The 24674-nt window shown below is 30.9% G+C and overlaps 1 protein-coding gene across 1 annotated transcript in view; it reads left to right on the top strand.

Moving 5' to 3' along the window:
• Positions 1–3475: 3475 nt before the first annotated feature.
• The window catches only part of GALR2_4 (Galanin receptor type 2), a gene marked incomplete at both ends in the record, with an annotated part of 80724 nt that continues 59525 nt past the window's right edge, over positions 3476–24674 (top strand). Inside the window, one exon of the mRNA XM_051215024.1 lies at positions 3476–4012. Coding sequence (XP_051068207.1) covers positions 3647–4012 — 366 coding nt within the window. The remainder of the gene's footprint in view (positions 4013–24674) is intronic.

Here is a 24674-nt window from a genome sequence, read left to right as displayed (position 1 = left end):
ACGTCTTCCATCGTCCTCCTGAACTTTTTGTTGATGCAGAAATGGTCGATTTGGTTTTGTGTAGTGTGACCCGGTGAAGTCCATGTGGTTATGTGTATGCGTTTATGTGGGAATATGGTTCCGCCTATGATCAGTTTATTGAAGGCACATAGGCTTACAAATCTCTCACCATGTTCGTTCCTTTCTCCCAGTCCGTGTCGTCCCATGATGTCTTCATATCCAGTGTTGTCCATTCCAACCTTGGCATTGAAATCTCCCATCAGAATGGTCAGGTCCTTTATTGGGCACTTCTCGATCATTGACTGCAGCCTATTGTAGAATTGATCTTTAGCGTCTTCATTGTAGTCGTTGGTAGGCGCATAGCATTGGATGATGTTCATCGAAATACCCTCTTCCTTTGTTTTGAACGAGGCTTTCATGATCCTTGGTCCATGAGATTCCCATCCTATAAGTGCATTTTGCGCTTGTTTGGACAGCATCAATGCAACTCCTTGTGTATGTGGTGCATTTTCTTCTTCATGGCCGGAGTATAACAAGAGCTCTCCTGTAGTTAGTCGTTGTTGTCCAACTTGTGTCCAATGTGTTTCACTGATCCCAAGTACCTCTAGGTTGTATCTTCTCATTTCTGCAGCAATTTGGAAGGCTCTCCCGGTGTCCCACATTGTACGAGTATTCCATGTACCTAAATAAATGGTCGCTCTGGTTGTCAGAAGGGGCTTCGGCCTCATAACTTCCGACGGAACTCGGCTTTCATTATGAGGCGTCATAGTTCTTCTAAAAGAAGACCTTCTGACTCCCATGGCAGAGTTTAGAAGGTTTGAATAATTTTTCCTGGTTAGCGTTTTTTTTTAGCGAGTTAGTTTTCTACGGGATGGGGACGCTAACCCCATGCCCAACCCTCCTCCTTTATCCGGGCTTGGAACCGGCAGTGGCCCCCAGAGGGACTCCAAACGGAGCTAATACGATTAGATTAGAAGATATATATGTTCTTAAATCCTATTATTAGCCTTCGCCTTGCCTCGTTGCGCTTTTATTCGATTTGACTATAAATTCGCACGCTCACATATATTAGCCTTTCTGCTCCAAACCTGTTGAATGTGCTTGTAGATTTGTTATCCGTGCTATCCAACAATAAACGCTAGTCTCCGCTTCTTATACTCTTCTGATTTCAAATACCGCGGGATTTATGTAATAACGGTTATCAAGGTAATTGATTGGCGAAGCTAAATCACTAAACTAGGTAAACTTTTGTAAATCTTAGATTTTAAAACCCAAAAAATTATAAACATTGCTTTGAACTGATAAATCAACATGAGTTAGTTACAGATTTGAAAACAATGAACAGGATTATAGAATAAATTCTATTGCAAGTTATTGATAAGACTGTTTATCAAACGAAACTCTTAAAGCACATTTTTCTCCGTAAAATTCTTTAAGAATATCACAATGGAAACTGGTCATCTAAATAAGTTGAACTAATGGATCAAAACCAGATATAGAGACAAAAATCATCCAATTAACCATTTATTTTGGCATTAACCGTTTTATTATGTTAAATGAAAGTGAACTGCTTCAATTCATTGAAATCATGAACAGATCTAAGTTAAAGCTCCATTGAAAACCTGAAACCATTGGACACCCGTTTTGTCTTAGTATAGGACTCCTTAGTAGTACTCATCTACAACCCGTGCAAGGAACTCAAACTAAAAACATTCGGCATCTCGCGTGAACGCTTAAGCTACAGACCACTGAGTCAGCATTCAACTGTGTTTATCTCTAACTTCAACTAATCTATGATGTCGCACGACCATTTTCCATTGTCCTCTGTGGGTAACTGCCTCATACCCAACACAGTTGGACTTCAGTGGTCATGGCTTTTCACTAGAGCTCCACAACTAAAGAGTTGTGGAGCTTATTGTAGCTCATATTCAGTTGAATGAACATTATATCATCCAGATAGATTTACCGATAGAATTCCGAAATTGCTGGTAAGTATTTGCATTTGAACTTGTTGTAACATCAGTAATTGCATTCACAGAACTTTCAGTAAAAGTTATTTTAATATCTGATATACGTTTGTTGAGAAGAATACTGAATTAACTGTTTTAAATCGTTTTCAGTATACTTAAACCATTATTTATCAAGGGGGTCTTCACAAAGTCAAAATCTTGACCAAAGAGATTTGTCAAAATCGAATGTCTTCATAAGGTGATTGTAACTAAGAGCTGGAGTTGTGATTTTTTTCGATAAAAAATATCGTGTTTATTCCAACGAAACAGAAATGTTTCTAAAGGTTAACTGAGGGCTGAGAACGTCAATTTTTGAAATAAACTACATCATTAATACTTATCAATACGAGTTACTGATTGCCAGTATAAGTCTTTGAACAACTTGGTATTACATTTGTATATTGAAAATGATAATTTAGCTATTAAACTATAGGAACTCGTAAATACTCAATTATTATTGTTCTTTTGTGTAAAATGATTTCTTTTTAGTCAGACAAAAACTAAGGTATGATTTACTTCCAAAAATTTCAAGCTAGGAGTATTCCTATCTAACACTTAGCTCTGTAAAAGACAAATCCTAATGACTTAGTAAATAAATGTAGGGTACATTAATTTCTGATTGAATAAGCATTATATGTAATTTATTTCACTTGTGACATTAAAATGAGACGTTATTTGAGATTAGAATGATTTCAGTCTCATATCAAAACTTAAAGAGGGTAATAGTAATAAACCACAACTATTCTGGATTGAATTTGTTTTCTATTCTAATTTTAAATAAAGACTTATTATTTTGTATAGAATTAGAACAAAACAAACTAAAACTCAACTTCGGATAAAAAACATTAAATTCCAGTTCAATTATCTAAATGTTAAGATTCTAAATATCAGACTAAATGTCATAATTTCAATGGTTAAGATCATGAGTCAGTTGAAGCTAGACCACCATGGAAAACCTGGAAGCACTGGACGGCTGTTTAGTCCTATTGTGGGACTCCTCAGCAGTGCGCATCCACGACCTCGACCTCTGCGAGATTCGAACCCAAGACCTACTGGTTTCGCGCGCGAGCACTTAACCACTAGACCACTGACCTGACATCCAACGGTGGTAATGTCTAACTCCAACTAATCCACGAAATTGAGCGACACATGTCCTAAGTTAGATGCTTAATACCAGTGAGCATAGATATATACTGTTGATAAGTCTTATACTCAGACGAAACATCTTTTCAATTCTTCTTGGTTCCTAGTAGTCTATGATATTAATCATAAAACTAAACTATTTAAACAAACTACTCTACTAAATAACTATTTCTGATTGGCTAAACAACAAAAACATGAATTGACCAATCACATTAAAGCTTCACTCAAAAATAAAAAAAACAAAAAAACAAAAATAAACAGATAGGCAATTTTTATATTATGCTTTTTATAAAACTATTGGATCAAAGAAACACTTTTCGATTATTATATTTATTTCTATAGTTCTATGATTAACTTCAATAGAATGATTTAACCTTATTAGCATATAAAACAAATATATTCAATGAAAATGTCATAGATACTACTCACAATATTAAAATTTAATTCAATAATTATTTAACCGTTGTTATACTATATTATATACTACTATCATCATGATTTTGATTATATTTATTACAGTATTATTTCCTGTTTTCTCTAATTCAATAAATAATACAATAAACCATGATGTTTCTATGGAATTACATTCTATTATACGACCTGATATTGAAATCTCTGTAATTATTATGGCATGTTTAGTATGTTGTATTGTAACAATTGGTATAATAGGTAATGTATTAGTTATATGTGTATTAACATGTAATCAAACACGTATGGTTTATGAAACATTTTGTGTTGGTTTAGCTGTAACAGATTTAATTTATTTAACAATGACAAGTCCTATAACTGTAATGCAATATTTTTTAAAAAGTTGGATATTTGGTATATTTTGGTGCAAAGTATTCAATTTTATTGTACAAGTAAGTTATAAAAGAAAAACTATTTTTTTTTCTTCCATTGGTAGTTTATTAATTTTCTTTATTTAAATTTAAATAAGACGAGTAAAATTTATCGATTTATATCAGAAGGGATTTTAGTGGATATTATAGTAATTTCAATAGTTGAGATCATGAGTCAATTAAAGCTAGGTCACCATGGAAAGCCTGGAAGCACTGGATCGTGGATGTGCGTTACTGAGGAGTCCCACGACAGGACGAAACGGCTCTCTAGTGCTTTCAGGTTTTCTATAGTGGTCTAGCTTCAATTGACTCATGATCTCAACTATTGAAATTTATTGGTTTGTTTTGTTCTTCAAACAGGTTACCAGCTACTTTAGTCACATTTAGAAATTTATTTGGTGAGCGACGCTAAATTGATCTTGGGAATGTCCACCTACTTACTAGGGTTAAATAATGGTTATAAGACTGTATGAAGAGTAAGGATTATGATTTATAGTTGATGGTTAGGGTTAGGAATTAGATTTATGGTTTTCATCACGAACTAACATCATCTAAAATGCCAAGACGCTATTTACACAACTGGATGAAAGGAATTCGCGCCAAAATCCGAGACCTGTCATCCTAAACGTGATTAGTTCGTCTATAAATTATAGTCTTGCCATCTATTCTTTCGGTTACTCACATATATATGTATATAAATGCTGATTATTCAATGTTTTGGCATATCATCGACTAGTACATTTTTAATTTTGACAAAAATCATTATCAAAATAGCCCACATTAGGGTGATTTAATAGTACATTTTCATATGTATGAGAAATATTGAATAATTTAATGAAGTAAAGGAGGACTACGACAAAATGTATTCTAACCATGAATTCATTAAGTAGAAGGTAACACTTTGTTCATGATAATCAATTAATATAAACTTAATAAATATACCTTTCTGAATTTCAATTAACAAGATAATCAAAGACGATAAAACGTTTACCCAATGATTATATTATTAAAATATATGTATGTATTATCTAAACGTATGAACAACATCATTGATAAAGTATGTAACAATACAGAAGATAAGAAAAAATGCTAATATTACCCTGTTTATTCATTTGTAATCATAGATTTCACTAATGATGAAAGTTGAATAAGTAGCAATACTTTAATGGATTCCATAATTAATATTATTCTATAATTACTTACTTACCTACTTACTTACTTACACCTGTTACTCCTCATGAAGGAGCATAGGCCGCTCACCAGATTCTATAGTTAAATGTTTATAAAAAGAGAATACTCTTAATGATGTATAAAAAGAAGACGATTTAAAGATCATCAATTATGAATAACTTTCAAATGATAAATGGTTATAGATCCTAATAAAAATACTGTTAAATGATTGGGAAAGAAAAACAAAAAACATACCCATTTTATTTTTTTTATTTTTTTAATGATCCATAGAATAAAATGAATTTTATTTGTCATTTTGTATGCATGAATAGAAGTTATTCTATACTAGATAATTTGACAAAATTAATGAACTATAGAAAATGGCTTTAAAGAAAGCAAAAAATATTCATCTAATTATCACTTATTAAAATAGTTGAAACACAAAATGTAAAGGTATACCATGTTATTTAGAATTATTTATCAGTTAACTAAACTACATAAACTTTTCATAATGCTTTTATTGTAGTAAATGAGATAGTAAATGAATAGGTCGACTTTGGCCTGTTCGTGCTGTGCATAATTGATTCACGCGATCATTGATCGGAATAACTATACATGTGATGTGAATGTGTATATGAATGGTGCGAATGGTCCACCAGGGTGCTTGGTACCTGTGTGGTTGCGCCGCAGGATTGAGCTGTAATATTCAGATTGTAGCGTCAAAGCCTATACGGTGTCTGGTTCCCCTGCTAAACGGGGTTGAGCTGTACTGTTTGGGTTTTTACGTGAAAGTCCGGATGGTGTCTGGTTCTCCTGAAAACCAATGTAAAATTACCCTGGCCAACAAGGGTATGTTATATATATATATATATATATATATATATATATATATTTGATTGATGATACATACTACTTATATCTATCGATACCAGTAGCACACATCAAAGTATTATAGATTATAATATTAATCAACAAAACAAAATATTTAATAATTAAATTTTAAAAATTTCTTTATTGAAAGACTTTAATGTTAATTTGATTGTTATGTGGTGAGTGAAGATATTAAATGGGGATAACCATTTTTTTTGTTTAATGCAAAATAATAAAGTGTCTTAGAAAAATTTATATATATATATATATATATACATCTACCATCAGTTGTCTCTTATAAACTTCATCGTTCCTTTATTCCTGTTGTTAATATAGTTAATCTCTGTTTACATTTCTTTCCTCGTTAATTCGATCTTCTTAACCTTCTACTGTCAAGTATTCCACTTCTGGTGTTATATACAACTTATATCTGTCAACATAAGTAGTATACACAATAGTTACATTGAATTATTCAAGAATATAATGTAATGAATTTAGCTTCATATTTGTTTTTTTAAAAAGTTAGACCATTCCTTTTGAAAAATATAAGATTTAAGAGGATAAGATTTTTTTCAAGTTATCATACACCATGCAAAACCTGAAACTACCATTTACATAGGCATATATAATTGTAACATTGTCAATAATAATGTCACATATGAAAACAAATGGCTTTCATGACACCATTAATAAAATGACCTTATCATTTATTAATCACTTTTTCTGGAGTAATTTACTATGTAAAACCATTATTCAAATGGTACTAATATTAGTTATATTTATCAGTCCCCACGTCCCGAATACTTGTATTAATAAAAATTGATAGACCAAGTTCATGACCTAAATAATTTTTATTGGTTAGATATTAAGTGCTTTTTTTAACAACACATAATGAAAAAAGAATATTTTTAAGGGGTTTTCTACAAAAACACTTACTTCTTGAACAAACTCGACATCTTTATCTGAGTGAAATATGATAATTTAATAGTTGAATTGATGAGTCGATTAAAGCTAGACCACCATGGAAAACCTAGAAGCATACTGGGACAACCATCTCGTCCCAGTATAGGACTCCTCAGCAGTGCACATTCATAATCCTACACAAGGGACTCGAACCCAGGATCTTCCATCTCGCGAGCGAATGCTTAACCTCTAGACCACTGAGCCGGTATCCAATGGTGTTAATTTCTAACTTCAACATAGTTCAATAACTGATAGATAGAATTTATTTCAGTTTATCCCATGTCATGATGACAATTGGGATTAACAAATTTATTGTATAATTTGTATAGTTATAAATAAAATTTTGAAATTTGCTATTTGTCAATTAATACATATTCATTGGGAAAAATGAGTAATCTTTAACTAATTGTAATGAAGACTACGTTTATTTATAATTGAAATGCTAATACCCAAACATGTTATTTAACCACTATAATAAAGTTTAGAATAACGTATATAGATGAACAATATTGTTTCTAATTAAATCCTTATTAGGCTTCACTTTAGTATGTATTGATATATACATGAATAAATGAAAATATTAAATCGATCAAGGCAATCTATGAAGTAATGATAACAATAATCTATATTATATAAGTAATTAATAATCAATGAACCGAATTAGTGAACACCTCTCCTCATGATTGGGAAAGGTTATAACCAAAACAATACTCATTGTTCTAACACATTTAGTGAATAACATTCTTATAGTAAACATAGACAAATCATTTTGATTAATTTAATGAATATCTACTGTCTTACCCTATAGGGTTTGGTCTTGTCTCTTACATATAAAGTTATAATAATTCAAGTTAATAACTAAAATCTTTGTGCTCATAAGAAGTTTGTAACATATTTATCTCTTCTTTAGCTGATTAGGGCTTAACAAATGATTTTAATTATTTTTTTTTATATTCTTTGTTCGTTTATTCTTTTTTCTCACTCTTTTTTTAAAAAAGATGTATGCTTCCCTTTTCAATCATCTGAATAGTTCTTTCTAAGTAATTTTAATAATTTTAAATGAATACTATTTCAGTGTTTACATTTCCAAGTCTTTCACGTGTGTCCCGTGTTATGAAATATTCATTTAAGCCTTTGTTCTTATCACAACTAGTACAATTATCATACTAACAATTTATACTTTTTAGTTATTATGTTTTGTTATATAATCTATTTCGTAGTTATCTATGACTGATCAATTGCTTTGATTAGTTTTGATATTTTTTGATTTATGTATATCAGAAGGGATTTTGTGGATATTATAGTAATTCCAATAGTTGAGATCATGAGTCAATTGAAGCTAGACCACCATGGAAAACCTAGAATCATTGGACTCTTCCCACAACAGAACAAAACGGACGTCCAGTACTTCTAGATTTTCAATAGTGGTCTAGCTTCAATGGATTCATACTGTCAACTATTGATAAATATATATCAATAATACTACACATTAGAGTAAAGCTTGGTGAGAATTTAACTGAAAACAATCTTGTTATTCTCATTCACAAGATGAGAAGTTCCCATAAAATTCAATTTATCCATTTAATTAGTTCACTTAAATATTAATAATAATCTTGATTACTTATGAGTTTGTATTTTAGAGACTCAGTATGTGAATTTTCTTGATCGAGTCCATTGAATTAAAGTAATATTAGTTAGTATAATAATTTTGTATTCTAACCCCTTGTAATATTTCATTAATTAAATATCTTTTCATTTAATCATTGATCGTCCAGTGCTTCTAGGTTTTACAAAGTGGTCTAGCTTCAATTGATTCATGAATTCAATTATTAAATTACTACAATCTCTAGTTAACCCGTTTCTGACAATAATAAACATTTGTTATCATTAAAAATTTAAATCTAATTAACTTATTCTGGCAAATTAATGAAAATTTAATTAGTTTCCATTGTTTGGTATGTGTGTGTGACGTTACATCAAAAGATTGTATATTACAGATCTGAGATAACACAAGATAACCAATATTATTTCTTTAATGTATAAACTGTTGAAAATAATATCTTTGTTTATACGAATATTTGTCAAGATTAAAACAAATAGTTTGATAAAAATTCAGCACCAAGTATAGAGAAGCTATTATATGTAAAAATAATCTCAGCGATTAAAATTTAAAATAATTCCAATGTTTCGTCCAGTAAACTTGTCTGAACTTCTTCAGGGTAATAATCAAAATCATTGTTTGTTAATTTTTAAATGACAGTTATATCTCTGCTTAAAGACGTGTTCAATTATTTGCGCTATCTATTTCCAAATTGGGTAATTAGTGTAATGAAGTTTTTTGTATTTTAGATTTTATTGGAATTGAGTAATGATGAATGTTAACTATCCATACTCATAGGTTATTATAAATGTATTTTATACCTTTTTGATGTGGAATACTGGAAATCTCAAACAGAGACTGGTCAATTGAGTTTTTTGAATAACTACTTTGATTATTATTATCTTATTTTGATTGAGATCATGAACCGATTGATGTTAAACCACCATTGAAAACCTAGAAGCACTAGACGGCTATTTCGTCTTATTTTGGGACTACTCAGCAGTGTGCACCCACGATACCGCTCGCGGTATTCGAACATAGGGCCTTCGGCCTTCCGCGGACGCATAACCTCTAGACAACTAAGCCGGCATCCAACGGTGTTAATGTTTAAGTTCAGCCACGAAGCACCAATCGGTTCACGATCTCAATCAAAAAGATTTAATGATCTCTACAACCCTATACAGATAATCTTATTTCTTTCGACATTATTTCGCAATTACCGTGACATTATATAATTATTACTTTGCGTGACTACTCGATGAGGATAATTTCACTGTTGTAAATTATATATATATATATTTGTGTAGAGCTATAATGAAAAACTAATTGAAGAGGAATTTATTGGCTCTGTTAGTTCTTTTTACTAAATGTCAAGATGAAGATTTTCATCATAAGAAAAGATTGTAGTGTTTGGCATTTTCTTCTTCTTATTTTTTTTCGTTTAAAAAAACTAACCAGAAGTACAGCTTAATAATTGCATTTGATGTGCTGTATGAAATATTAATTATAACAGTTCAACTAGTAGTAAGGTTTTGTAATTGAAAATGAATGGTAGATATCGACCGTTAGAAACACGTTTAAAACATATTATTTAATAATCAAAACTTGAATTCATGTTAAGAGCATTATAATATTGTACAAATGGTAGTGAGAATTCTTTACGGTAGTAAAATATATGGTATTGGACAAACCTGTTATTCTTCTTATTATTATTCAAAAGTTAATATCATCAGAGAATGATATTCTATCAGAAAGTGTACCAAGACACAGAGGATTATTCAACTATGTTATTCATCTTCACAGCTTCACAATAGTGTATATAATAAGTATCTGATTTTATGTGATTCTACATTTGATCAATCCACATTGAAAATTACCTAGTAAAATAATAATAAAAAAGTGTAAGTAAAACTAAATAAATAAACCTACCTGTATAATTTACTGATAACAGTTTTCGTGTTTTGTTTTATTTCGTTTTACTTCCGGAATAAAAATCTAATAATTTATTCAACTGTTACATAAAGTATATAATCAAATAGAAGACAATAATTACCTTAATTTCAAGAGTTGAAATCATAAGTCAATTGAAGCTAGACCACCATGGTAAACCTGAAAGCACTGAACGGTCCTTTCATCCTATTGTGGGACTCCTCGGCAGTGTACGTCTACGATCCCGCCTCGCGAGATTCAAATCCATTAGTTTTGTTTAATTATTAAAGTTACCCTTTGTTATTCATTATTTAAACATATTTTTTCTAAGATAAACAATTGAATTCATCTATTCTTCATATATGTAATATGAATTTTCAAAAAAAGCGTTCGACCTTAGATAAGTTCTCTTCATTATTCAGACATGATATTATAATTAAACATTTTCATTATTTTTAAATAATAACTTAAACAAGCATCAAATTCACTTTCATGTTGCTATTGTTGCTTTTGCTTTTGCTGTTGTTGTTATTGTTGCTGCTGCCAGTATTGTTGCTAGTTTTCTCTCAAAAATAAAATTAATTTATTTTCAATCTTCTTTTGACGCAATTTATTATCAGGCAAATGTTTATACACAAAATAATGAACATATTTCAACGTTATATAGTTTTATATAAAACAATTAATGGAATTTCAACAGGGTTGTTTTTTCGAATATGATATTAAACAATGACAAATAATTATGATACACGCAAAAAAAAGAAAAAAAAGATGAAAAAGAAAAGAACAGAAACATAACGACAACAAGTTTTGTCCAGTAAAGAAAAAAGAATCAGTGTAAATGATTTATATTTATCATATAAACTAATAACAGATTTACATACACAGGTACACATACACACGCACATGGGAAAAAAATAATTAAAACTAATAGACTTTTTCATTTTTGTTTACGATTATTCTGATAAACTATGCGTGTTCAAAAATCTATCTACATTTAAGAACAAACAATAAACAAAATAACTTCTCTTCTAGAAAAGAGAAGAAAAAGGGAAGAAACAAAAAAAACCAACTTACAGTATAACAAACTATTCAATAGTTTGATAAGTTAATTTCGCTTTTTTTCTTCTATTAAATTGTTAATAATTGACTAATACGTATTTAGATTCAGCTTAAACTCATTACTAAACTTCAATTAGAATGATAATCATTTAGTAAAAGTTTGTAGTTTAAAAATAAATGATTTTATTTAACTTAACTAAATTGTATTTATTCTCATTGAATACTTCGTTGAGCATAATTTATCCCAACAACAACAAAATAGCGGTGTCTATCAAAAGGGTGGGGGATTAGGGTTGTTGGGTTTCCTTTTTTTTTCTTAAACAAAATAATTGTCCAAAGATAAAAAAACGACATGTAGTAAACTCAACTAATGGTAAAATCCTAACAGGGGAAAAAGAATAATAGGTGTATATATGTATATATATATATATATGTATACATATATATATCCTGTCTTTCATTACAATATCTTTTCCCATAAATGTTAACATAAATAGAATAAAGTAAAAACAAAGGAACCTAAGGTGAATTAACCGACTAGACAGAAAAGTTGCATTGTAATTTGAGTGTGAGATTAGACAATAGCTTTTCCTTTTATTACAATGATAATTTTAAAAAATTTAATTATTTAATATATTTTTGTTTTACTGCTAAATAATGAAAGATATTTTAAAAAAACAGATATAAAGCATTGGAGTCAGATACCCTAGTAACCAATAGTTATATTTATTGTCCACTTCCGGAGTATAATATTTTTGTATAAAAGATAGTGTAGTGAATGAGAATAAAAGTAGGAACAATCGAATGTATATATATATATATATATATATATATATATATAACATTACATAATATCTTAGTAAAATCTGAGAACTATATAATGAATAATTCATTTGAGAAATTTGAATCACGCCTCAGATTCGATTGTTCTTCCATTCTTTATTCGTGTTCTCTTTTTTTTGATCTTCTTAACATTCTTCCGCCAAACATTTCACTTCAGATTGATAATACATACTACTTACATTTGTCGACCTCAGTAGTACACACCATAGTAGTAACTTTGTTACAGTATCGAAAAATGTATTTTGTCAGATCACTTAAATAATATTTTTTAAGATGTTACCTTGGAGAATAAATACATAACAGTATTTCATTAAGATATTACTAAATGATTTTCATAGATGTTCATAGCTTCTTGATTTATACAATTTCTAGTTAAGAATTCTTAGAGAAAAAAACAGTTTACTTACATTTCAAATTTATATAACGGGACCTGGACTCTTGGGTAAAAGTTTCTATTGTTAATTTAGTCGTACTATGATTTCTTTTCTTCCAGTTCACTTATTTATCTGGATCTGATAATAGCATCTATGAAAACGTTAGTTTGTGTATTATTGTATACGGACTGGTTTTTAAATAAACTTCTTGTAACTAAATACTATTAGTTGATTTAAACAATGGATCTTTCCTATTTCTGTGGAGTTCGACGATGTTGGAAGTAACAAACTTATTCACTGACAACAATATGAAATGGTTACTCAGTACCATGAATTTAAGTTATGCGAACGAGCCACTGAATAACGAATTAGTTTCCTAAAGTTTAGGCATTCACTATGAGATTTAAGGGTCCTGAAATTGAACCTTGGTAAGATCGTGGATGTACATTGCTGAAGAGTCCTGTAGAGAGACAAAATAGTGGACCAGTGCGTCCTGTTTTTCAGTGATTGTCTAACAAGGATTACTCAATGATGTAAACCATATAAATAATGAAGAATATTATACACTAAGTAGGCTTTACCTTATGTTGAATTTTCTTTACAGCTAATATCTAGACAATTAAATATACAAGGACAAAGATAACGCGCAAACAAAAAAAATGTTTACTATTTTACAAACTACCGATCAACTTTTGTGTATTAATGTGTGGATCGGAATGACATTAATGTTTGTAAGCAACAAATATTACTTTACTAAACACAGTTAAATCCGTGCACAACGTAAAGTGTGTACTGACTTGTACTTACGTGTATTTAATATTTAAGGTTGCATATGATCAGTTTCTTTTGGTTAATGTACACCATAAGAGTATGTCTTAACATTGATCTATATTTGAGGGTTGAAAGATGGCTATATTTCTTTACTTCAATGTTGATATCCAAGATGTGGCTAGAATCTATTATATACTCATTTGTTACCTACTATAAATATGCTGAAACTACAGGAATCAGGCTTAGAAAATGAATTGAATTGTTATAACGAATGTGTTAACTCAATAAATGACATTTTGTGATTCATTTACTTTTCTGTAAATTCAGACTATTTATTCATACCTATCGCTACTTTACAATGAATATGTTACTTTGGCTAGGTAAATATTTAAATAGAAATTGATAAATGAATTATCATGTTTTTTTTGCAGGTTTCCCATGGTGATCTAGCTTTAATTGACTCATGAATTCAACTATAATATACCCCTTAGAATAGTATATAAAGCAATAACATGTTAACATAACACAACTTAATTATTCAGCAAAATTAGTTATGAGTATATATTCAATATGTTAAAATGTCTACAGACTTAATATAAGAATTGACAATCTATTAGTGAATTGAGAATGACAAAGTATATGCCGATTTATATCCGATAGCTAATAGATGAATGTCAATAAGTCAAGATCTTAGATTCAACTTCTGTTGTGTAGTTAAATCTTTACATCATCATTTGTTAAATATTTTACAAATGACACAGTTTGTTCTGTCATTTAAATGACCTTATGAACAGTTTCTTTATTAGAAAATTGTCATTATTACTTAATTTCATTAAATTCATGATTTGGTTTCATTTGTATTTTTTCAATTACTATAATGACTCGAATGTTTATAATAAACAAACTAAATAGTCTTACCAGTACATTAATAACATTTCAATGTTAGAAATGAAAGAAAATAATTCGTATTGATGATAATATAAAACAAATGCTATGAATCTAGTCATCACAAAACAAACCTTTTTTATTGGTTGAATTTTTGTGTTACTCATGAAGTGGATGATATATATATGTTCGATTCCATTGTGGATGATAATGATTTGATTCAGAATGATTATTTAATTTTCATAATTAAATCCTATGGCTTAGAGGATAGAAACACAATCAAAACAAACTAGTCTTCAATGTTGACACATTTTTTCGAAACAGGGTTTGAGAGAATTCCAGATTAGAAATAATAATTGATTAGTTTGACATACTTCGCTTTATAGCAAGTAATTATTACCAAACCTTTCTATATGTACAAAAAGTAATTTCATTTACTTGTTCTATTCAATAAACACTGAAAATCAAACGATATATTACCATTGCACCAAACAATCTATAAAATTTTATCACAATTAATTGATCACTCGGGTGATGACCAAAGTCATGCGTGTCAAGTCCTTGTTTAGTTCAGATCGAATTCTATCGACCATGTTGCAATGTGGCTACCAGTCTAGGTGACTCGACACTGCGTGCACTATATATTGAGATTAGATGGTGGTTGGAGGTAGTCAACAGGAAACCCTGGACCCGGGTTTCGTGCTACTTGTCACTCGTCAGCAAGTTGTACCTGTAATCTTGAGGAAACTGGTGCTCACTGACGGATAACATTCCATCTGCACTAAGAAGGACTTGACACACATGACATTGGTCACCACCTAATGACCAATCAATTGTGACTACATCTCAGTCCTACAGGAGGTCGGTCGCGACCCGGACAGCTCAGTGGTAACGTCTCTGACTGTAAGACTGGGTGACACGGGATCGAATCCGGGTCCAGGTTTTCCTGTCGACTACCTCCAACCACCATCTAATCTCAATAAAATTTTATGCACATCCAACAAAATACCACATTCTGTAAAAATCAATAATTCATTTAATAACTTTACAATTGCTTAAACGTAATTCACTTATGATCCACACTAATGTTTATGATAACAATAAAAATAATAATTATTATTTTGAATTATAATGTAATTCAGAATTGTATAATGTGCACAGCATGGGAAAAAATACTTTCAAACATCTTCCATAAATTTGGTTTTTTTTATGCTTAAGTTCGTTTATCAGTATAGGATTGTGGAGATTGTTGAGATTATGAACCAACCGGTGATAGATCACCATTGGAAAACTAGAAACACTGGACAACCGTTTTATCGTAGTATGAGTCTTTTCAGAAGCGCACATCCACAATCCTGCATACGGGACTCGGGTCCAGAACCCCAAGTCTTGCACGAACATTTAACCTGTAGACCACTGAGTTGGCATCCGACTATGTTAATGTCTTACTTTGACTACTCCACGATACTGTGCTACCATCTTCTTATGTTAAAATGTCTTTGTAAGAGTAGTGTAATGAACGAAAACATAAGTAGGGACAATCGAATGTATTTGATCACGAAATTACAAAACATCCTAGTAAAATCTGAGAACCATACACTAAATTCTTAATCTGCAAAATATCAGTCAATCGTCTCAGACTTTATTATTCCTTCGTTTCCACCCTCTGGTCTTGTTCTCTTCTCTTCGATCTTCTTAACCTTCTGCCACCAGGCATCTCACTTTCGACTGATGATACATACTACTTATATCTATCGACATCAGTAGCATACACCACAGTACAATTAACATCCCAAACTATTTCGATGTTCCACCTTTTTCAAAAATATTATCATAATATACTTTTCATAAAGCAAAATCTTTGTTTTTTCTGTCATTCAGTGAAAGCAACTCAATCTGATAAAATATTGAAGCTCAGTGGGTAGAATAAATAAATATCATAAATAAATTTTCAATTAATTGATTGAATTGAATATAAAGAAAAAAAGTTTGTTTTCTTGTCAAAAACTATCTTATCAAATCTACTTATATTTATGATAATAGTAACAGAATATGACTTGACTTATAGACTACTTATTTCACAATAAATTCATTTTAAATATGTATTATTGCTCTCTAATCAATCCATCTATTGTTAATACTAATGTAACTAAATAATTAAACTTTAATGATGAATATGATAGTTTTGATTTATGTGGATGAATTATGTCAAGTAGATCACTCTCATTTAGACAGTTAGTTTATGAATAATCATTTGAATAAATGTACATATATACATACCCGGGCAACATCATTGATGAGCACAATGGATCTGATGCAGATGTGAAGGCGTGGATCGACAAAGCAAGAGCAGCATATCTACAATTGAAGAACATCTGGAACTCAACACATGTGTCAACCAACACCAAGATCAGACTTTTCAATACAAATATCAAGACGGTTCTACTGTTTAGGGCAGAAACCTGGAGAACTACGAAAGCCATCATCCAGAAGATACAAGTGTTTATTAACAGTTGTCTATCCAAAATACTTCGGATCCGTTGGCCAGACACTATTAGCAACAACCTACTGTGGTAGAGAACAAACCAGATTCCAGTGGAGAAAGAAGCCAGGAAGAATCGCTGGAAGTGGATAGGACACACATTAAGGAAAGCACCCAACTGCGTCACAAGACAAGCCCTCACATGGAATCCTCAAGGTTAAGAGGGGAGTGAAAGACCAAAGAACATATTACGCCGTGAAATGGAGATAGACATGAGAAGAATGAACAAGAATTGGATAGAACTAGAAAGGAAGGCTCAGGGCATAGTGGGTTGGAAAATGCTGGTCGGCAGCCTATGCTCGATTGGGTGTAACATGCGTAAGTAAGTAATATATATATACTTTAGATGAGGTCCTCTGTGTTGTGACTTTGTAGGTAGTGAAAATACAAAACGTACACAATTGACAATTAGTGAAAATCTCCTTTCTCAATATTCATTCTTCTCCAGTATTCCAAATAGAACAAAAAACATGCATAGTTGATTGGTAAATCGTAAATGTAATACCTAATGAAACTTTCAATTCGGTCTCACATATGAAGATGATTTCGTGAATATCAATAAGTTCCTTGACCAACAAACAATGATCACAAATTCTGGAAAGCAATACCTTTTTAGAAAAAACATTAAAGTAACTTCTTTTCCATGTTATTAATTTCAATATTTCCACAAACACTATTTAGAGTGTGAAACATTTTATGCAGCAGACTATCAATAACGCCACAGATCATGTGTTATTAGAACTCATACCATTTTTCTTATGTCTCATAAGTTACGAAAACGCATGATTTATTGAGGTGAGCCTGAATATTTAATCTTTGCATACCATTGGCTAATGGTTATCACTGAATACTCTCAGAGATAACTACTGTATATGAAGTCCAATCCGTGTCGGGTGGAGACAATTATCTACCTCAGTCAATAGATGAAGGGTTGCGCAAGACCATGTATCGATTAAAGTTAGACATTACCATAGTTGGATGCCGGCTCAGTGGTCTATGAGGTAAGCGTTCGCACGTGAGTCCGAGAGGTCCTGAGTTTAAATCTCACGAGGCGGGATCGTGAATGAGCACTGCTGGGAAGTCCCACAATAACACGAAATGTCCGTCCAGTGCTTCCAATTTTTTAATGGGTAGTCTAGCTTTAATTGACTCATGATCTCAAACATTAAAAATTATTATAATATCCAAGAAACCCCTTCTGATACTAAAATCATAATATTTATAATTTAACATCATAATTAGAATGAATAAACGGTACTTTGAATAACACCTTTGAGCAAGAAAAGAATAAAAATATTAGGAATCTTGTTTGATTTCTCAGTGATTTTCTAATTATCACTATCGTGGATAATTTAATTCAATAATGGGAGTTAAGAGACCCCCCCCAACCAAATAAATTATTTACCACTAAAAGGAACATAAAAATTGCTTCTATTTATATAAGAAGCAAAATTTAGAAAAAAAATTTCACCAAATACCATTAATTACTAAGTCAATAAAATGAAAATTTTGTTTGTCTACCGAGTATGTTATTAAAATAATAGAAATGAAAAGTTTGTTTTTCATTTATATCAACATACTAATTATGATAAATATGTGTGTAAATTCAGTTGTAGAACACATATGATTAAGAGGAACATTTCGATTCGTTTTACTAAAGAGTTTACATTTTTCTTTACAGAATAAATTATTTCAAAACGATTAGTATGATTAAAAAATCCCAAACACTATAAACAAAGATGGATAGTGATTAGCAGTGGAATCCAGGTCGCGTATTTCATCCTATTTGGGACTCATCAGATGAATGTACCTGGTTTTAAGAGTTGATGTTCACTTTGTGACTCGAAATTAATACCGTTCGCTTAAAACATCATCGCGTTATCCACTTAGCTATTGAGTCCTGATGGCCACTTGCTTGTGCAATGGAGTGAAAGTTAAATTCACTTGATATTGTTTGCTTGTATCTTCCCACTGTTATTGTAGGACTACAACTGATCAGTCTCTTATTGGCATATGTGCATCCTGTACGGACTACCTCGATATTGCCTTAAGTCACAAGTTTCATAAGCAAGGATTCTACTGCTAACCACCATCCATCGTTGCTTATGATGCTTGTGACGTAAGTCAATATTTAGGCAATACTCAATTTCACAAGGATAATTATATATATATATATATATATATATATATATATATATATATATATCGTAAATAATTTTATTAGTTGAATTCATGGGTCGATTAAAACTAGACGACCATACAAAACCTGGAAGAACTGGACGTCCGTTTCATTCTAGTATTGAACTCTTCAGCAGTGCGCATCCATGATCCCGCTGGTGGGATTCGAACTCACTAAAGACGCTGTTGGACGGTGGAGCGACTTTGTGGATTGATTGAAGTTGGACATTAACACCTTTGGATGCGAGCTCAGTGGTTTAGAAGCTAAGCGTTCACACGCGAGACCGAAGATGTCGGCTTCCAGCCCCTTTTATGGGCTTGTGAATGCGCACTGCTGAGGATTCCCGTACTTGGACGAATCAGTCGTCCAATCCTCCTAGGTTTTCCATGATGGTATAATTTTAACTGACTAATGAACTCAACTATTACATTACTATAATCTTTACAAAACCCATTTCTGAAAATAATTTTATTCTGAATGGTTTCACAAGAATTTCATATTGTCTAAAGGTTTACAGGAGATTATTTAAACCTTATCACTTATTTTTATTACTATTCAAAATCTATCTACATTGTATTGACTTATAATTAGGACATATGCCCTTTTCAATAATAAATATTACATAAAGGTTGATTATTTAAAAACATATTTAAAACTGATAGAATTCAATGTGTTATTTATACAAATGTCGAATACATGTATGGTATTCAGTTATTTATACAAATAACAATTTACCAAAATAAAATTTCAGTGATTAATCAATTCAAGATATAAGATATTTACAAAAACCTATCATGCATTTGATAATATCAAAATCGTTGCTGGATCCTCTCTCTCTATCTATCTATCTATCTATCTATCTATCTATATATATATATATATATATATATATATATATATATATATATATATATATATATATATATATATATATATACGTCTTGTATGAAAGTAGGGTAATTTATAACAAGTGAAATTTATACTAAGAGAAATACCTTATTCAGTTTTTGATCATTCATTACACTTCAAGGTTGTTAATTATAAACTAATGAGTAGTTTAAACATAAAGGTTTATCTTTAAGATTTTCTCACAATTCGCTTGACATATTTGAACTATCAGATGGGTTTTGTGGATATTATAGTAATATCAATGGTTAAGATCATGAGTCAGTTGAAGCTAGGCCACCATGGAAAACCTGGAAGCACTGGACGGGCGTTTCGTCTTGGCTTCAAGAGATATATCCTGGAGTTCTAGTGAGAAGTAGTGACCAGTGGAGTTCAACCAGGTCTGTTGTGAGATAGTAACTCACTGAAGACAATGGTGGATGTGTCGCTCAATTTCGTGGGTTAGTTGAAGTTAGACGTTAACACCATTGGATTCCGGCTCAGTGGTCTAGTGGTTAAGTGCTCGCGCGCGAAACCAATAGGTCCTGGGTTTGAATCTCGCAGGGGGCGAGGTCGTGGATGCTCACTGCTGATGATTCTCGAAATAGGACGAAATGGTCGTCCAGTGCTTCCAGGCTTTTCATGGTGGCCTAGCTTCAACTGACTCATGATCTTAACCATTGAAATATTTGAACTACACAATGATATGTTATCAATTAATAGAGGATTTTTTAAAATGCATATTGTTCTCTTTATTATCTTAAAGGGAGTAAGAACGAAGATTGATGCAGAATAATATATGAATTCATTTTATTGCATTAGGTTCCCATCAGCTACTTACAACCGATAACATTTAAGATCAACTTTATTATAGGCACGGACATACTTATACGTAAGAAGGTGATTAAAGATGAATATGTGTATCATGATGGAGTAAAGATTTCATTAGAGTTAATAAGGTTATGAAAATTATTTTTGTTGCAAGTAAATAAATAGTGTGACAGGGCACTTTTCAGAACATTGAACTAGCGATTAGAACTCATAGAGTTAACAAATATTAAATGATTATGTAATGAAGCAACTGAAAACACATTAGTGGTAATAAAGAAAGATACGTACAAGCAATCTGTTTTCAGTTACTTCATTACATAATCATCCAATGTTTGTTAACTCCATGAGTTCTAATCATTATTTAGATGTTTTAGAACTTTCCGTCCCAAATTATATTCATTTATTTGTTTGAAATAAACGATCTTTTGTAACTTTATTAACTCTATTGAAATCTTCGCTACATCATGATACATATATTCATCTTTAATTAACGTCGTAGGTATAAGTATGCAAATATCTGTAATTACGTTGATTTTAAAATATTATAAGTTGTACACGACTGATGAGAACTTGACGAAATAAAGTGAATTCATATATTATTCTGCATCAATCTTAGTTCTTGCTCTTTTCAAGATAATAAAGAGAACTATGTGTATGAAATTTTCCAAAATAACACACTGTACAACGTAACACCAACTAACAGCGTTGGTGCCTCAATAAAATCTTGAAGATTTTCTTTTTATTGTTTTAATAAACATACATACTGAAATTATAATAATTGGTCTGTTTGTTTTAAATAGTAAAATAATGATTACCGTATGATTCTTACACATGTAACATTTACAGTAGCTACCAGGTTATAAATGACCGTCTATAATGTGAAGATATTCACATTGAAAATATTGAAAACACGAAATTCACCGAAGAAGTCTCTTCTCAATGAATTTATTATCAAGTTGTACAATAGTATGTTCACATTGATTAACCATGAATTAGTTGTCTAGTTCTTGAAACGAACAAGCAAAAAAGTATATCACTTGGAAAATTTGGGTTATTCCTTAATTGATCATTTTGTGAAGAAAAAAACTAGTGATACATTAATAAACTAATACAATAGTCATTTTAACTTGAGTGTTTAATGACCAAGGTTTTTACTCTAACATTATTTATTAAATTTAAAAAAGGTTTATATCAACATTTTCTTTTTCTAGATTAGTTTCCGGTTCCTGTCAGAAACTATAGTGATATGTAACCAATTCACAGAGAATGGTATTATAAATATATATATATGTACACCCAAATTTTTTTATTTATGAAGGATCATTCCGTTAAATATTTACTAATTACTCAACGATATTTGGCTGAAAATTTTCTAAACCATTACATAACTATATATATGGAGTGCTTTGTCTCATTTAAACTTTTAAGTTTATCAACGAACAAATGTTTCATAAACCTAGTAGTACTCAGTGCTTATCCAATTGTTTTACATCTAGATTCATCAGTTTTCCCCTCATACTACTCATTATAGACTAATAGATTTGCTACACTGAGCTAAACTGAATTATATTATTGTTAATTACTAAATATTACATAATAATATTAACTAATCATCTATGTATCACTCTGTAACAATCAATAATGATCCAAAATCTTGAAAATATTGACTGATACGATATGCTATTTGACTGGTCTTCCCGGTCTCCCACATTGTTCGAACGTTCCATGTACCTATAAAAATTTTTGCTCTGGTTGTTAGAAGGGGCATCGGCCTCGTGGCTTCCGAAGGAACTCGGCTTTCACCATGAAGCGTCATAATTCTTCTAAATGAAGACCTTCTAACTCCCAGGGCAGAGTTAAAATGGTTTGGATTATTTTTTTCTGGTAAGCGTTTTTTAGCGAGTTAGTTTTCTACGGGATGGGGACGCTAACCTCATGCCCAACCCTCCTCCTTTACCCGGGCTTGGGACCGGCAGTAACCCTATAAGAGCTACAGGCGGAGTTTGATACAATATACACATGATAATAAGTCCTATGAGAATGTATTTAATTAATCAATATTAACATTACTAGAACAACTAAAAGAATATATATATATAACACTTTTAATACATTTATTGCTGTTGCCCATTTTATTATCATTACAATCCGTTAGTATGACACAAATATTAGATAAAGCATGAACAAAATAATACTACTAATAATAATATGCCAAGCAAACAATGTTAATCCTCTTGTGTACATATGAAAAAAGAAATCACAAAGAGTGTAGGAAACAAACAACCAATTATGCATATGCATATGTACAAGTTTACATATATATATGTTAGATTAGATAAATATATCATACTGTCTATATGTGTCTATTCAATGAGAATAATTTATGTACAAATGCAAGTGTACAACAACTACACTGATTAAGTATTTCAATGTATTTTAAATATTACCAAGATGGAATTTATGTATATTGGAGCCAATTATGTAATTATTAATTAACTTAATCGTAGATAATAAATTCAAAAAAAAAGACAACAAGTATAATTTGTAGATGTTACATAGTTGTGTTAAATATTAAAAGAAAACAACTAATATATCAAAGGATATGCATGAGAATTTATTAAATATATAAATATACTACTAATTTCCATATTCAACATACTATAAATATTGATCAATGAAACAACAGTATAATATTGATGTTATCCAAATATTATCAGTAATATAAGAGTTTTCAGCATTTAAGTTACTTTATTTGACTGGTATATAGGAATAATGTATATAATAACTTCATGGTGAATACTGTCATTTTCAAAGCATAGAAAAATCAATTATAAATATCTACAAAACCTATAGCCAATTAATAATTATAGATGGGGGGGAGAGGGGCTAAAATATAAATTCTATTTAATAACGTTCCTTTTCAATGAACCCTTCTAGCAACTAATAAATTAATTTTCTTCATTTTACTTCTAAGTGTTTACATCTATTACTGTTTGGATGAAATCAGCTTCATTTTTAGAAACAATTTGACCTATTTTTCTAATAATAAAACTGAATTTGTATATATGAAGTTATAGGTAATATTTTCATCAATAATGATCCTTGTCTTTCATTTATCCACGATTTCATAATGAATCTAGCCAAATAAACAATTTTTATTAATTTTGTAATTATATGCGGTTGACGACTATTGAATTATGTAATATTCATATGATAATAAATATGTAAACGCCTAGAGTTTATTATTTAGGGTATATAGATCTTTGAAAACTTGTAAAATTCAAGATGCATTTATATGATATAAGACGCTATTTATTATTGTGCGAATAAGAAATCTACCACTATCCAATGATGTAAAAAGAGAATTTTAATAAACTAAACAATTACAAAATTTCACTGGCTGAAATCATGAGTCAAGTAAAGCTAGACCACCATGGAAAACCTGGAAGCACTGGACGGCCGTTTCGTCCTAGTATTGGAGTTCAACCAGGTCTGTTGTGAGATATCAACTCATTGAAGACAATGGTGTATGGTGGCGCAACTTCGTGGATTAGTTGAAGTTAGACATTAGCACCGTTGGATGCCGGCTGATTCAGTGGTCTGGTTGATTAGGCGCCCGGCGCGAGGCTGATAAGTCCTGGATTTGAATCTCGCGAGGGGCGGGATCGTGGATGCGCACTACTGAGGAGTCCCATACTAGGATGAAACGGCCGTCCAGTGCTTCCAGGTTTTCCATGGTGGTCTAGCTTCAATTGGCTCATGCTTTCAACCTATGAAAT

This window comes from Schistosoma haematobium, chromosome 2, assembly GCF_000699445.3.
Source record: "Schistosoma haematobium chromosome 2, whole genome shotgun sequence".
Taxonomy (NCBI): Eukaryota; Metazoa; Platyhelminthes; class Trematoda; order Strigeidida; family Schistosomatidae; genus Schistosoma; species Schistosoma haematobium.
This window is presented reverse-complemented; position numbering and strand designations above follow the sequence as displayed.